Raw genomic sequence first — 13,491 nt, 5'->3', positions numbered from 1 at the left:
ACCTGTCTGGCTTAACAGGGAAGACGCGGGGATGGGAGACCCAGGACCAAGGCTGCGTCCCAGGGAGGCTCCATCCCAGCGGCACCGTGGCTCTCCCCTGCCCTCCCGCCCGGCCTCGGGCACAGCTCAGCAGGGAGACGCTGCCACAAACCCGGCACCGAGCTCCGGGCTCCTGCCAGCCCCTGGGCCGCAGCGACACGGGGCGGGAGAGAGGCGGTACGCGGAGCCCGGAGCATCGCTGGTCTGCAAACCTCTTCACGCTGTGCCTGCCAGGCGCTCCCGCCCGCAGCGAGGCCGTTTCCTCCTTCGGACGTGGTTGCAGGAAAGCCAAACCAAACCTCACTCAAATCACTCTCACAAAGCATCGTGTTAAGTACAGTCCTAAGCCTTGACTAAACACAGCAGACTGCGGGGAATCTGCTCAAACGCTTCTTTAAAAAACAAAAAAGTTTAAAAAAAAAAAAAAAAGAAAAAAAAAGTCACCGGTTGAAATATCCCAATTGGTGTTACTGGGATGACTGGGCACTGTGGGAACCACCGAGAGCCTCCAGCATCAAGTGCCACAATCCTGGAGAGAGTTTTCTGAGCAGGACGCAGGATTGTTCGTGTCCGTCTTTAAAGGAACCTGAACCAGGAGCAGATTTTTTTAAAAAAAGAAATAATTCCATGAAGTCCACACACAAATGCAGGGAGGGGCGGGGGGAAGTCAAAGAAAAGAGCTCACACAAATGCACAGCATCCCCACAATGCGAGCATCTTTGGAAGTCGACGTCTCAGCTGGTAAAGCCGAGGCGCTGAAAGATATAGGCAGCAACTCCTGATAGCAATAAATATGCTAGGCTAAAAACGAACCAGATTCACGTGTCCTTGTTCCTAATTAGTCGCTGAAAAAGCCATCATTAAAAAAAAAGGATGCTATTTATTAGTGCGTAAAAAAATAGGTTTGGAATCCCTGTTCAGATTTGCTTTTCAAACTTCTGTATTATGTATTGACTCTGTGTATGTATTTGCACTGTTATCTGCTGGCGGGCCGCTGCCAGCATGTCCTCCCTGTCCCTCTGTCTGTCCCAGAGAACTGAGGCACGGGGCCAGTCACCCCGGCGTCAGCGGAGTGGCTCAGAAGATGTCAGGGCATGTGCTCCAGTCCTGCTTGTCCTTGGCCTCCCAGTAGCCACCCTTATAGACGCAGATCAGCTCCCCCGTCACGGCGTCCACCTTGCGCTCAAACCACAGCGGGACGTAGCCTTCGTAGTCCTTGCCTGTCCGGGGGGAAACACGGGCTAAGGGCACCTGAAAGCCGGCGACCCCCACGCTTCCGCAGCCACCCGAATGGCTGCAGGGTCCCTCCTCCATCCCCCAAAGCCTTCGCCCGCAGCGAGGGGCGGCCGGTCCCTGCGCACCGGCACCCCAAAGCGTCTCACCTTCCTCCAGGGCTTCCGCGGCCTCGGCCTCCCGCCTGCGGCGCACGGCTCGCTGCTTCTCCTCCAGCCGCTGCTTCTCCACGTTGGCCTCGTCCCAGCGGCCGCTCTCCATCAGCCGCTGGTCGGGTCTCAGCCGGCTGTCCGTGGGGGCCACTCGCTCCTCGGGCTCGTTCAGTGTGAGGGCCAGGTCGGAGAAGAAATACATGTTCTCGGCGTTCTCCCTGCGGCCGGAGAGCCCCGATCAGGACAGCGGAGGCGGTGCCTACCTCAAGCAGAGCTCCCCTTTGTATCCTTGCGTCTCACCCCAGCCCCGCCGATGCTGCTCCTGCTACCCCAAACCAGACGTGTAGAGGTCCTTTGGGGAGCTCTGCCTCCCACCCCTGAAGTGGAGACGCCGATGATGATGCCTCGATGGGTGTCTCAGAGGGGAGCAGAGGCCCATCCTCCCCTGGCTCTGCCTGGGGAAGCTAAAAGCCGAGCCTACGAACTGCGAGTGCTGTACTGCACAGCCAAGACACCAAACAGCTTCACCCGAGAGCTGCTGGATCCTCGACTGCAGAACTGGTGGCACCAAGTGGAGGACACTTTCCACCGGGGACCATTCCAACAGAGCATCTCCAGAGCAGGGACCGTCGTTGGTGCTACCAAAGGTTGGAGACAGGTTTGGTGCCTGAGAACAGCCCTGGTGTGGGTAAGGTGTCAAGAGAGGGTTGGTCCCTGGAGAGCTAAGGTGACCAGTGGGACAGGGTGGTCAGGGACGCACCAGCAAGGCAAAGAAGCCAACACATCTCCCTGCCATGGCCAGCAGCCCAAAAAACCTAACCAGTACCCCTGGCTGTCCAAAACCTACCTGCAAGGGTTCCCCCAAGCCACCCTCCCCTTGCAGGGACCTGCTCACGCTCCTGCTGTGTGCTCACACCCCAGGAAACGCCACCGAGCCACCCAAGTCCTGGACTGGGCACAGGAGCCCCCTCCATCCCGCGGGGCTCGGGGCAACCCCATTAATCCCCGTCCGGCTGTTGCACCCCCAAGCATGGCACCCCGCGCCGAGGAGGGGACTCACGGGAGTGGGTACTTCTTCCACAGGACCTTTGGAGACAGCGTCTGGTAGACGGTTTTCTGCTTGCCCTCCATGCTGGTGCTGCCGTGGCTGCTCTGCACTATCTTGGAGCACTCCATCTTCTCGTCCCACGTGCCAGACATGACGTAGTGGGCTTTACCATCGGCGTCGCTCACCACTCCTGTCACCTGGCAGAAGGGAGATGGCTCCGGTGGCATTTGGAAGTGCCCAGAGGACAGGGAGAGGTGCAAGGGGGCAGAACGCCCTCCAGGTGCCCCAACCAGAGCAGGTGGACTTGGCGCTGCGCGTCCTCGAACATCCGCTGTGCCCTGTGCAGGGCGAGCACGGGCCCATCCTGACCATGCAGGTGGGACTCCAGCCCAACAAATCCTTTCCAGGTCTCAGCGCTGCAGCTCTGGCACAGGCAGAGCCAAAACGCGAGCTTGGAGGTCCCCTCTAGCCCTCCCAGGTGACCCACGTCAGAGGCGCCAGCGCAGCTCCTTGGCCCCGTGCTGGGGCTCATCCCAGCCGCGGCACTGGGACCCCGTGAGCCCAGCTTAGAGCAAAAAGCCCGGTCTCACCCCGCGCGAGGCTGCCAGAAGGAGCAAGGAGATACCCGGATACGTACCTTCCGGGGGACGTCTCTGGAGAAGTAGCTGTAGGGGGTAAATTTCAGCTGGCATTTATCTTTTGACTTATGGTTAACAATCTCTATTTCACCAGACTAGATGAAAGACACAGAACCACAGCGAGTGAGAGACTTTGCAAGGAGACAAATCAGGCGTTAGTTGTAGTTCGTGCAGGTACAAATCAACACCAGCTGCAGCAACACTTCTGGCTGCAGCCACCGCGCCGGCCGCCCCACCAGCCCCACAGCTCACCAGCAGCAGGGTAAAACCCATCACGTGCGTGACCACCCTGCCCCACGGAGCTGCTGGCCTCGGGAAGAGCCTTTAGGAGCTCCAAGAAGCCTCCCCCCCGTCCCCGCCAGGGAAGCACACCTTCCTATCGCAGCAGGAGTACGGCGGGGACACCAGGCAGTGCTGGCATACACCCCGGGAGGGCAGCGCCCTTCTACCCCCCCCGCCCTTCCCCGGAGCCAGGGGAGGCCAGGCAGGACCCATCACCTTGGACCCGTAGCCACCGACCTGGTCAATCCAGAGCTTGCCAACGATGATGTTGTGCACGGTGGAGGTGACTTTCCTCCAGACGTAGTGATTCCCGCTGGAGTGAAACTCGAGGTGGATGGCGCCTGCGGAGAGAGGAGAGCCCCCAGCTCAGCGAGGACAGACGGCCGGGCCGGGCTGCGGACACGCTCCCCTGGAGCCCGCCGCCACGCTGGCCCCATGCTCATCCCCGGAGCCGACCTGGCTCCGCTCCTGTCATCAGCCCCCAACCCTGGCAGGGTCTGGAGTCACCTCTCCCCTTGCTACACGCTCCGTGGTCTGCTGCAGTAAAGCAGCTGCAGCCCCCGCAAGGCCCTCTGCCCACTCCCCAAAAGCACCGACTTCAAAAGCAGGTCCGAAACGTGCTGCCTGGCTGACTCTCTGTGTCTGGAGACCAGCGCAGCCCTGGGACCGGCCCCAGACGTGCTGCTCGGCCCAGGGACAGGCAGAAGACACGTAAAATCTTGGAAGGAGGCAGCTTATTGCATCTGGTTGCCAGGGAGGGGGTTAAAACAGGCAGCAAGCTAACCTTTAAATATCATTTAAGGAGGAATCAATGCATGGGCAAGCAGGGTATTTCCAAAGCACGTCCGCCGTGGTGCTAGCAGCGAGCAAAGCCCCCCTTTGCAGCTGGCGTAATTTCCATTTCCAGGGCAGATGAGTTATCGTAGGGTTGTCTGATCGGGAGCGTAAATCTGTGCTCCTGCGTCGCTCGGGGTGGAATTCACCGAGCCCTACGTCAGCCCAAGGGACTGGCACGTTGCTTTAACCCTCGGGGTACTGCGTGACCAGTGCAGGAAAAAAAGCAAACCCCAATCCTCTCGGCATAAGTCACCTACCCAGCGGCATGATGGAGAGGTATTTGCCCCTGAACTTGCTGGCGATGGTGATTTCCTGCCACAACGTCCACCCTCGCTTGGAGTAGACGTGATGGGCGGCTGCCGGGGGGTGGTGGCTCACCTGGGGGAGAGAAGAAACAGCCCGTAAGGCCGCAGCCACCAGCACCGGAGAGCCCCGGCGAGCGCGCGGCCATTGCAGCGTGACTCCTAGGAGAGGCGGTAGCTCCGCGCCAGCTTTGGCCTGGGGGACGCTGCACTGCGCCGACCTGAACCACCCAGTATTCTCCTGGGCATCGGGGTGATCTCCCGTGAGGTGCCCCCGCAGCGCGTGGGGGTGCGCTGAGCGTCTGCCAGGATTTTCTGAGGCTCGTTAGCAAAGCATCAGCTGTAAAAAACTTAACCTGAGCAACTACCGCTGTGAGAGAATGCTGTGGTGTGACCCCGGGACACGGCCCCGCGCTCCACGGATCCTGGTTGAGAAACAGGAATGTGCCGGCACCCAAGCCCAGATCCCCAGTAATCCCAGTGTAACTGCGCTCTCAGGTCCCCCTTTGCCCCTGCAGACACACAGGACTGGAAAAGCGGGTACGACATCCTCCGTCCTCAGGGATCATTTGTAAAAGGACGTGCTCACGTTCCCCTGCACTGGAAAAGCTGTCCAAAAACAAGGTGGGAGCAGGACATCCCAGCCAGCCCTCACACGGGGTCTCGCCAGCTGACCTGTGGCGCTCGGCACGGCACACACCGCCCATCACCAGGAACCAAGTACCGGGCCCCGACAGCCACGCCACCAAGTTCAGAGATTATTTGCACCAATGTAATTACAGGCTGAGCGCCCCGAGCTACCGGATTACAAACGTGAGCAGAGCAAAACCCCTCCATTAAACCCCACCGTCACCAGCGGGAGAAAATCCTATTTGGATAACTGGATTTCAGGCACAAGATTATCAACGCTTCGCTCAGCGCGTCGGCAGGCTGAGCAGCAGGCGCAGCATCCAAAGAAAGTTCAAAGCCGTGGGAAGGGCGTCCGTCTGTCTGTCCCACGCTGCCCACACACACCGCAGGCACTGGCAACGCTGCGCCAGCGCAAAGCCGCGCTGCCACCAAACATGCCCTTCGAGACGGCTCCAGGAGGGAGATCTAGAGGTTTCGCCCGTGGACCGAAGGCGCGAGTGCTGCAGTGCCAGTGACAAGTGACAGTAAACCTGATTTTGGATGAAGCTCATGTGCTGTGCCGGCGAGGGAGGGACTCAAGGACCTGGCAGGAGGCTGCGCCCAGGGGTTCAACCGGGCTTGCAGCTCAGCTAACATGGAGGCGTCAGAAATACCAAATTTGGGTACAGATGCAGGAAAAGGGGGACCAACTGCAGAAAGTAATTCAGGGCAGGTTATTAATTTGGGAGCGGACAGGGACGGAGGCAGGAGGTGAAAAGGAGAGCAAAGGAATGAGTAAAGGGATGGCAAGGTGTGGGAGTGACATGGTCGGGGCTGCCCGGCGGTACCCGACGGGCAGCGCTGGGCTTCGTCACCACAGCCCGAATGAGGGTAATGAACCCACCCTGTTCCGCCTGTACCCCGGGAGGACAAGGGGTGTTGGTGGCTAAGGGATGGACCAGCATCCTGGTAAGGAATCATCCGCTGCCTTTAAGAGCGGGCTCAGCAGGGTGACAGCCCAGGGAGATGGGGCACCAGGGAGGTCTTGGGGAACAGAGACTCCCAATTTCTCTTGGCTGTGCATAAAGCCAGCTGGGGAATCTGGCTGTGCGGCAGGACGAGGGAATCGCTGCCAGGCGAGGAGGGGTGCGGCGCTGCTGAGGTGAAGGTGCGACGCTGTGATGAACCCGAGCTCTGCGACGCTCACAGCAAAGTGCTGGGGACGCCTGGAGGGATGCTGCCGCCTCCAATCTGCCTCCCAGGAGCAGGCAGAGCGCCGGGCAGGGCAGGAAGGGGACGCACATTCGTAGCTGTAGCTCACTGCGCTCCGGTCGGCAGTGTCCTGGCTCGCTGCAGCCCAGCGCACGAGCTCCCAAAGCTGGGACAGACCATATGGGCATGACTGGGGATGACCAAAGCTGGCTGACGTCAGGCATGCAGCTCTGGGTGGCACGAAGAGACAGCAGAGACACAAATCCTGGAAATAATCTACTGAAGCACCTTTCCTTATGTCACAGGCAAGGGGCCACATCTCCATGAGACCCTCCAGAGCCAGTTCACCATCACTGCCCGGAGCAGCGCGGCCGAGAGACGGGATGTGACGGGAGGTGCCGTCCTGCCTCGGGCCAGAGCTCCGCAAGAGTCTGCCGAGCCTGGGCACCCATTACCATGGGGGAGGTTTGGTGTCCTGCAAGGAGCTGATGGCAGAGCATGGCACCTGCTACAGCAGCTGTTCCGAGCCTGGGTACAAAGGGCCATGACTCGGAGAAGATGAAGATGAGGGACAGAGACAAGCTAAACCACGCCAGGGCAATGGAGGGATGCTGGTGCAAGCCTGAGCCTCCTCACTGCGCTTCTCAGCACACCCTGTCCACAGGTCTGACATCCGCTCTGAGCACCATGTAGCACAGCACGGCATGCCCGGATTAGCAGCAAGACCCTTTTCCCACGGAACACCCCCCCAAAAAGCCCACAGAGCTCGGGGGCACAGTTTGCTGAAAGGCTCTGCAGATCTTGGACCTGCATCGGCCTCTGCAGAGTGACGGAGATCTGTGATTTTGCTTGATGCTTCTGAACATTGAAAGACATGACAGTCGCTCTGCCCCTGAGATGACACAGCCACCACCTGGAGAACACAGAGCCCCCACCACGATGTCTTGCCTGCAAGGGGTAATAAATAGCCCCATCCTTCCCCAGGAATTCAGGACAGACCAGCCAAGTGTGCTAAATATTAAACAGTCGATTTTCTTCACAGGTCACAACTCATTAAGCGCTCCAGGTTTTTAATTAGGACCTGCTGCTTCACTGATGCATGCCAGATGCGCTCTGTAGTTAGAGTGTGGGGCTGTCAGAGGTTCTCAGGTTGCCCCCAGGCTCTGAAACTAAAAATTTTCAGTCCAACAAGAAAGAAACAGGACCCTGAGACACCCTCCAACACCTGACCCCTGAAACAGGGAGGAACCGTGCCAGAGCTTGTGGGCATCACCGACATGGCTAGGAGGGAGCTCGGGTGAGGAGAGCTTCTCCTTTTCTCCCCAAGTGTTGAGATGTGACAGCAACCCTAGCCCCAGGCAGGCTGCCAGGAGACACAGCAGGGTGACGGACACCTTTCTCCTCCCCTTCTTCCCCAGCTCCTGCTCTGCAACGCTGGCACAGGCACACTGTCCTCCTGCCTCCAAAAAATGGCTTGGGCTGTGCCTGCTGCTGCTTCTGCCAACACCAACAGCATGCCGCTGGCTGGCTCGGTCAGGAGGAAGGCTGAGCAGGAGGAAATGCTGTATCTCCTTCAGGGAAGGGCTGCTTTGGCTGGACACGAGCAGTGGGGCAGACACCCAGAGCCCCTCTGCAGACCCCAGCTCACCTGCTCACACAGGGAACGGAAACCGAACTCCTCCAGCCGGTCGAGCTCATAGGTTTCCCCCAGCAGCGGGTTGAATGGCTTTGCGGTGCGGTGGACAGTCGTCGAGTAGGAAGACACCGAAAACGCAGCGACAAAGCACATCTGCTCCGTGGAGCTCTCGCACTTGACCGCTTTGTCCAGCAGCTCATGGTACTCTAGGTCTTCCGTCAGCCTCTGCAGCATGGAGAGCGGCTCGTTGAAGTTTACCTGCAGGGGAACAAGAAAGGGTGAGCAAAGCAGGAGAGTTGCCAAGCCGGGCACCTCACCCTTTGCCTTTCCCCCCCAGCCCTGCTAACCACCGGCACCCCACGCGTTTGGCTCTCCGAGCGCGCTGCCATGCACCCCAAGAGTCAGGGATCCGGGATGGATGGAAAGTGCGCCCAAGCGAAGCAGCTGCCTCACAGGGCAGCGCACAGCACGGGGCTGGATGTGCCACGGCACGCAGCCTGCACGCTGCCCCTGCAGCACCACGCAGGTGTTAAATAAAAGCAAGAAACGCGTGCTCTGCTGTGCTCCCGGGACCGTACCACGAGAGCACGACGGCTTCGAAGTTCCCAGCTGAGGTGTACCAGGGAGTCAGCAGGCCCGTGAGCTAACCAGGTATCATCCCAGGTATCGCCTTGCTCCGCTGATGGAGCACCAGTGAGCCCCAAAACGAGCCTCAGCAGTGAGACCAGCTCGCTCCTGCCTCCCAGCCAGCATCCCAACGGCCACGAGCGAGAGGCGACGCGGAGCAGGGATGTGCTGCTCCCTGGGCTGCCCCCCATCGCCTCCCGGCAAAGCCCACCTCACGCCGGGCTGCAGTCCCATTGCTCAGAAAACCTTGAAAAGCCCCATTTTGGGATCTCCCCACTCCTGGAACTGCAGCCCCACAACAGGACCCAAACTGCATGTGTGAGCTAGAGGCAGCAGCAATGTCCCGTGGGGAGAGAGCAGAGGGGAAGCTCTGTCCTGGAAGAGCCCGAATGGGTCGTGTTTCTACCCCAAAGTCATTGCTTTGTCATTTAGAACTTTGCCATACATTGCCAGGCTGGCCAGGCTGCAAACAAATCTGGGGGGACAAAAAAAAGGTTGATTTTAGCGGTATTTTGTGTTCTGAAAAGAATTGAAATTTAAAATTCGAAAGGAAGACGGAGATACTTTGTCTCAGAAAGTCTTCTGCCTCAAAACCATGTGAAATTCACTTTTTACTTTTAGTTCAGGAGAAACGTATTTTAGAAGGAGCAGATGGTTGAAGGATGAGAGAACCATTTCTATAAGCCAAGTTACATATTTCATACTAAAGAAAACAAACTCCAGATCATTCCACTCGGGGATTTAAGTAGCAGGGATCTTACAGCACCTGAGAAAGAGCAAGCTGTGTAGAAAGGGCAGCATCATACCCCCACAAAAAAGCAAATCACTGCCGGCTTGAGATAACTCTCGGGAGAGATACGGGCGGCATGAGAACAAAGCCGGCAGCTGTATCCTCTCCACCGGCACCACTCAGGCAACGGCAAAGCAAAACCCTTCCACAAAGGAAGGAAGATGAGCCTACCCGAAACGCAAAAATCCCTAGAAGCTGGTTTCTTCCTCTTCAATGCTGCAGGTTTGTTTGTTCAGCGGAAAAAATAATGAGCTTTTTTTTCAGTGCATCACATCCCCTGGAAAGGGGATGGGGTTTCAGAAACGCTCTTAATTTGCCAAGAATCAGGCAAAGCACGTGGAAGGAGAAAACCCCATCGCTCGGCGCACACAACAGGCTCACCGACAGTTTGCACTATAATTAACCACGTTTCCAAACAGCCCTCCCCGAGCCGGCTGCTCCGCTTCCTTCTCCTCCTCCTTCGCTCCGTTTACGGCAACGTCAGCCTGAAAGCCCCTATTCAGCAGCTCCCACTCGATTCACAGAGCTGCCGGCTTCTCCCGCACTCCACGCACGTGTACCACAGAGAGAAAATTTAAATGGCTCTTGAAAGGAAATTAAATTGCCCCCTGTTCCCTTACCACAGGCTGTTTGTTCTTGGGGTGAATCTCCCAAAGAAATGTCGCGCGTGGCTGAGCTTGTGGGGTGCAAAGCACCTCCCTGCCTCTGTGTCTGTACAGCTACCCAGAGAGAGGAGCCGACAGCGAGCGACTGGCGCTGGGCTGAGCCCCTTCTTTACAACCCGTAGCCCTGTTGAACAGTTTACAGAGACGGCAGCAGCGCTGGGAAACCAGATCCGCTTGCCCCAGGGAGGGGATGCAGCAATTACATCCCCCGAGCCGGCATCAGGGGCTGCTGTGCGAGCAGAACCTACTGCTCTCAGGTTTGGACTCAGCTTTAGCAGCTCCCAGAATGATCTGATTGATAGGGAAGGTATAAATTGCCTCTCTCCAGGCACCAGCAGCTGCTGGTATTTCATGTCCTCGGCTTATTTCTGTACCATCATGCCTTTATCTGATACTGACGCTGCTGCAGAAATGCTAATGGACGGCACTGGGCCGTGTATCTTGGCTGGAAATAGCACAAGGAAGAGACAAACTCATTGCTCTCGCTCAGAGAGTGTCAGGCACTGCCTTGAGAAGAGACGAGACACAATCAATTCAGCATCCAAGCCGCTGTAACGTGCTCCTCCCCCTTTCCCCAGCAAAGCAAGGACCCCGAATACGGCTTCGGGGCTACGGATCACACTTTGCTGGGCTACTTCCACTCCAGCCAGCCCCACAATAACCCCCAGTCACCCCCAGCTGTTTTACAACTCTCCCAAGCTTGCCAGGACTTCATAGTTTTGGGGGAAATGAATACCTTACGATGGCACCCAGTCCCACCCATGCTGCTCACTGGGCTGGTCAAGACCTGCTAGAGAACTGGCAGCCTGGGAAGGGCTGGTTTGCTCTGAGATAAAGGGCTGCAGTTTGGGGGGAGCTTTGGCATGAGCAGCATTTCATCTGCGTATGTGACGCACAGGGTTATTTATCTGCAAGAATTAAATGCACATCCCACTTACCCTCTGCGACAGCCCGGGAGAAGGGGGGCCCAGACAGACACTCCCCAGCAAACCCCCTCCTGACCACCCGCAGGAAGCCTTCACCCCAAGGAGCGAACGCAGCAGCCCCCAGCAGTGCTGTCAATTGCCCCCACGGCCCTTTCTTCACTCAAAGGCCCCCCTTTGCAAGGAAAATAAAGATACGCTGGGTCCCTGGGGTGAAACACGGCTCTGCCCCGCTGTCGGTGCAGGTGGGGCTGCTCCCTGAGCATCGTGCCCTGGGACACACGCTGGGGAAAGCATGATCAGCAACAAGGTCTCTTCTTCTTCTGTCCCCTGGGTGAAACACTTGAATCCTCAGGGACTCAAGGTGTCCTGGTTCCCTCCCTCCCTCTGCACCAGCTGGATTTGCAGAGGACACTTGGGAAATATCCTTCTGCTGCAGCTCGCCCTGGAACTCATGTGAGCAAGCTGCCAAGGCTCTCTGCAACTGACACAGGAGAACGGATCAGTCCCAAAGAAAGAACTGACCCAATTCAGATAGTCCCTAATGCCACAGCCATGTCATCAGAGTCATTTACCACAAAGCAATTAGCGCTACAGCTCCATGTCACTGAGGACAGCCTCCTCCTGCCTGGCTGGTTCAGCTTTCTGGCTGTGCTGGCTCTCTGGCAGCAGGTGGATGATTTCAAGGGGCAAATAAATTGCAGGGAAAAACGACGGGCTTCGACTCAGCAGAGCTGAGCATCGAGGGCACACTGGGGCTGGGGAGAAGAGTGAGGCAGTTTCAGAGGGTTCTGCCAGGGCAAAAGCCAGTGCCCCAGGACGGGGTTGGCAGCTGGTGACATGCTCCTGCCCCGCACGGGGCTGCTGTGCTGCTACGGCACCTGGCAGGACCAACTGGAGCCGTAACCCAAGTCCTTTGCCCAGCCAAGAGACATGCCCAAACTAAACCCTCAACGCCAACGTCCCGGCAGCACCCTCTCCGCTGGCCCCCGGCGCCTGGGACACGCTTACTTACGGGCATGGGGATCTTGGAGAGCTCTTTGCCGATACAGTTCTTCATGATGCTCCAGAGGTTAAGGCTGTAGTTGGGTTTGTCAGGGATGCGAGTCCGTCTCCTCTTCTTCGGCAGGAGATCTTTGCAGGTGGACTCATTGTAGCTGCTTTGATTTGAGCTTTCAAAAACCTGTGGAAGCAACAGAAGAAACAGAGGTCTAAGCCCAGCATGACCCAGCCAGACCTGGCGGCTCCCAGGAGCAGCAACCACAGCTCAGGAGACATCGTGTGCACGTGCGCTGGGGAGCATCACCAGAAGCCTGTTCTCCAGGGCATGGGGGAAATGTGCAGTTGCCCCCCAACACTGTACCACTTCCCTTAGGAGGGTGTTGAGGTGCTGCTGTAAGACCACTGACATCTGTCTCCCCGCCGTGGCTCACAGAGCAACCAACTCTGCTCCATCGTGGACGCACAGGACAGACCCAGACAGACAGTCCCTCCAACAACCTCCTCCTCTCCTGCTCCTCTCCCCTGGTCCCTCCCGCTCTGCCCTCCTGACTCACGCTGTCCTCCAGGTTCCAGTCCTCAGGGTGGCCTTCGCTGGCCCCACTCAGGTTACTGCCCGAACGCCTGCGGGGAAGAAAGTACCGGCTGGTAAACACAAGAAAGGGCAGAGAAGAGGAGAGAAGAGCTGGGTCTGGTGCAGCACGACCAACACACCCAGAGCATCTCCCCACACCACCCCAGGGTGCTGCTGGGAAGGCAACAGGGTGACAGAGGCCGTGCGCGGGCACTGGGAGGGGATGCTCAGCACGGGGTGTCCTGCTCTGGGTGCTGAGAGCCGCTGCTTTGCCCGCGAGCCCAGCGGCGTGACCGCGGTGCAGACCACAGTGCCTCCAGCCCAGGCAGACGCCCAGGGGGCCTAAGCACAGGTCAAGTCAGACAAAGGCAAGGCACTCCCCACTTCTGCCCCGTGCTCCAAGGGATCCCTCCAAGTTCCCGCCCAGGCTCCCCTCGAACTCACATCAGCTGCTGAGGCAGGACTCAGCTTTACTGCAGCACAGCTTGATGTCTGCCCTTTGCCTGCTTGGCTATAGCCGGGGCCATCCTCAGCCTCGCTCGCTCCAGGGATACAAGAGCAGACAGGCGCAGTACAGAGCCCTGGGCAGAGGCAGCCTGTTTGCTGGGGGACATGCATGCAGAGTAACCCCGTGGGAGAGGATGCTGCCCTTGAGCCCAAGCACAACGCCGGGGAAACTGTCCCTGCACTGCTCTTCCTGCACTGACAGCAGATTTCACCAGGCTGCGTCGTGCAATGCATTGCCCTGGGCCAGGGGCTCATACCTGTGGTGCTTGGGGTCTGCCGTTACAGTGATAAAAGCTGGTGCATCCTCCATGGCATCAAAATACTCTGTCTCTTCATCTTCATCACTGGCCTCTCCTTTTGCAGACTGCACACTCCCTGTTGGCACAAAAGGTCTGAGATGCCTGGGTGCTGCTGGTCC

At 58.2% G+C, this 13,491-nt stretch overlaps 1 protein-coding gene across 3 annotated transcripts in view; it reads right to left on the bottom strand.

The window, feature by feature from the left end:
- Window positions 1-1,116: 1,116 nt before the first annotated feature.
- Window positions 1,117-13,491, bottom strand: part of OSBP2 (oxysterol binding protein 2) — a gene marked incomplete at both ends in the record, with an annotated part of 121,309 nt that continues 108,934 nt past the window's right edge. For 2 of the 3 annotated variants that reach the window (XM_082007847.1, XM_082007848.1), the window contains 10 exons: window positions 1,117-1,259; window positions 1,422-1,642; window positions 2,485-2,669; window positions 3,110-3,205; window positions 3,630-3,733; window positions 4,487-4,607; window positions 8,001-8,246; window positions 12,009-12,176; window positions 12,550-12,616; window positions 13,331-13,448. In XM_082007847.1, coding sequence (XP_081863973.1) covers window positions 1,117-1,259; window positions 1,422-1,642; window positions 2,485-2,669; window positions 3,110-3,205; window positions 3,630-3,733; window positions 4,487-4,607; window positions 8,001-8,246; window positions 12,009-12,176; window positions 12,550-12,616; window positions 13,331-13,448 — 1,469 coding nt within the window. Of the gene's footprint in view, window positions 1,260-1,406; window positions 1,643-2,484; window positions 2,670-3,109; window positions 3,206-3,629; window positions 3,734-4,486; window positions 4,608-8,000; window positions 8,247-12,008; window positions 12,177-12,549; window positions 12,617-13,330; window positions 13,449-13,491 lie in introns of all 3 variants that reach the window. The other variant, XM_082007849.1, reaches the window with a different exon arrangement.

This window comes from Phaethon aethereus, assembly GCF_964289735.1.
Source record: "Phaethon aethereus genome assembly, chromosome: 17".
In the NCBI taxonomy this organism is placed as follows: domain Eukaryota; kingdom Metazoa; phylum Chordata; class Aves; order Phaethontiformes; family Phaethontidae; genus Phaethon; species Phaethon aethereus.
The sequence above is the reverse complement of the archived record's forward strand: the minus strand, read 5'-3'. Positions and strand labels throughout refer to the sequence as shown.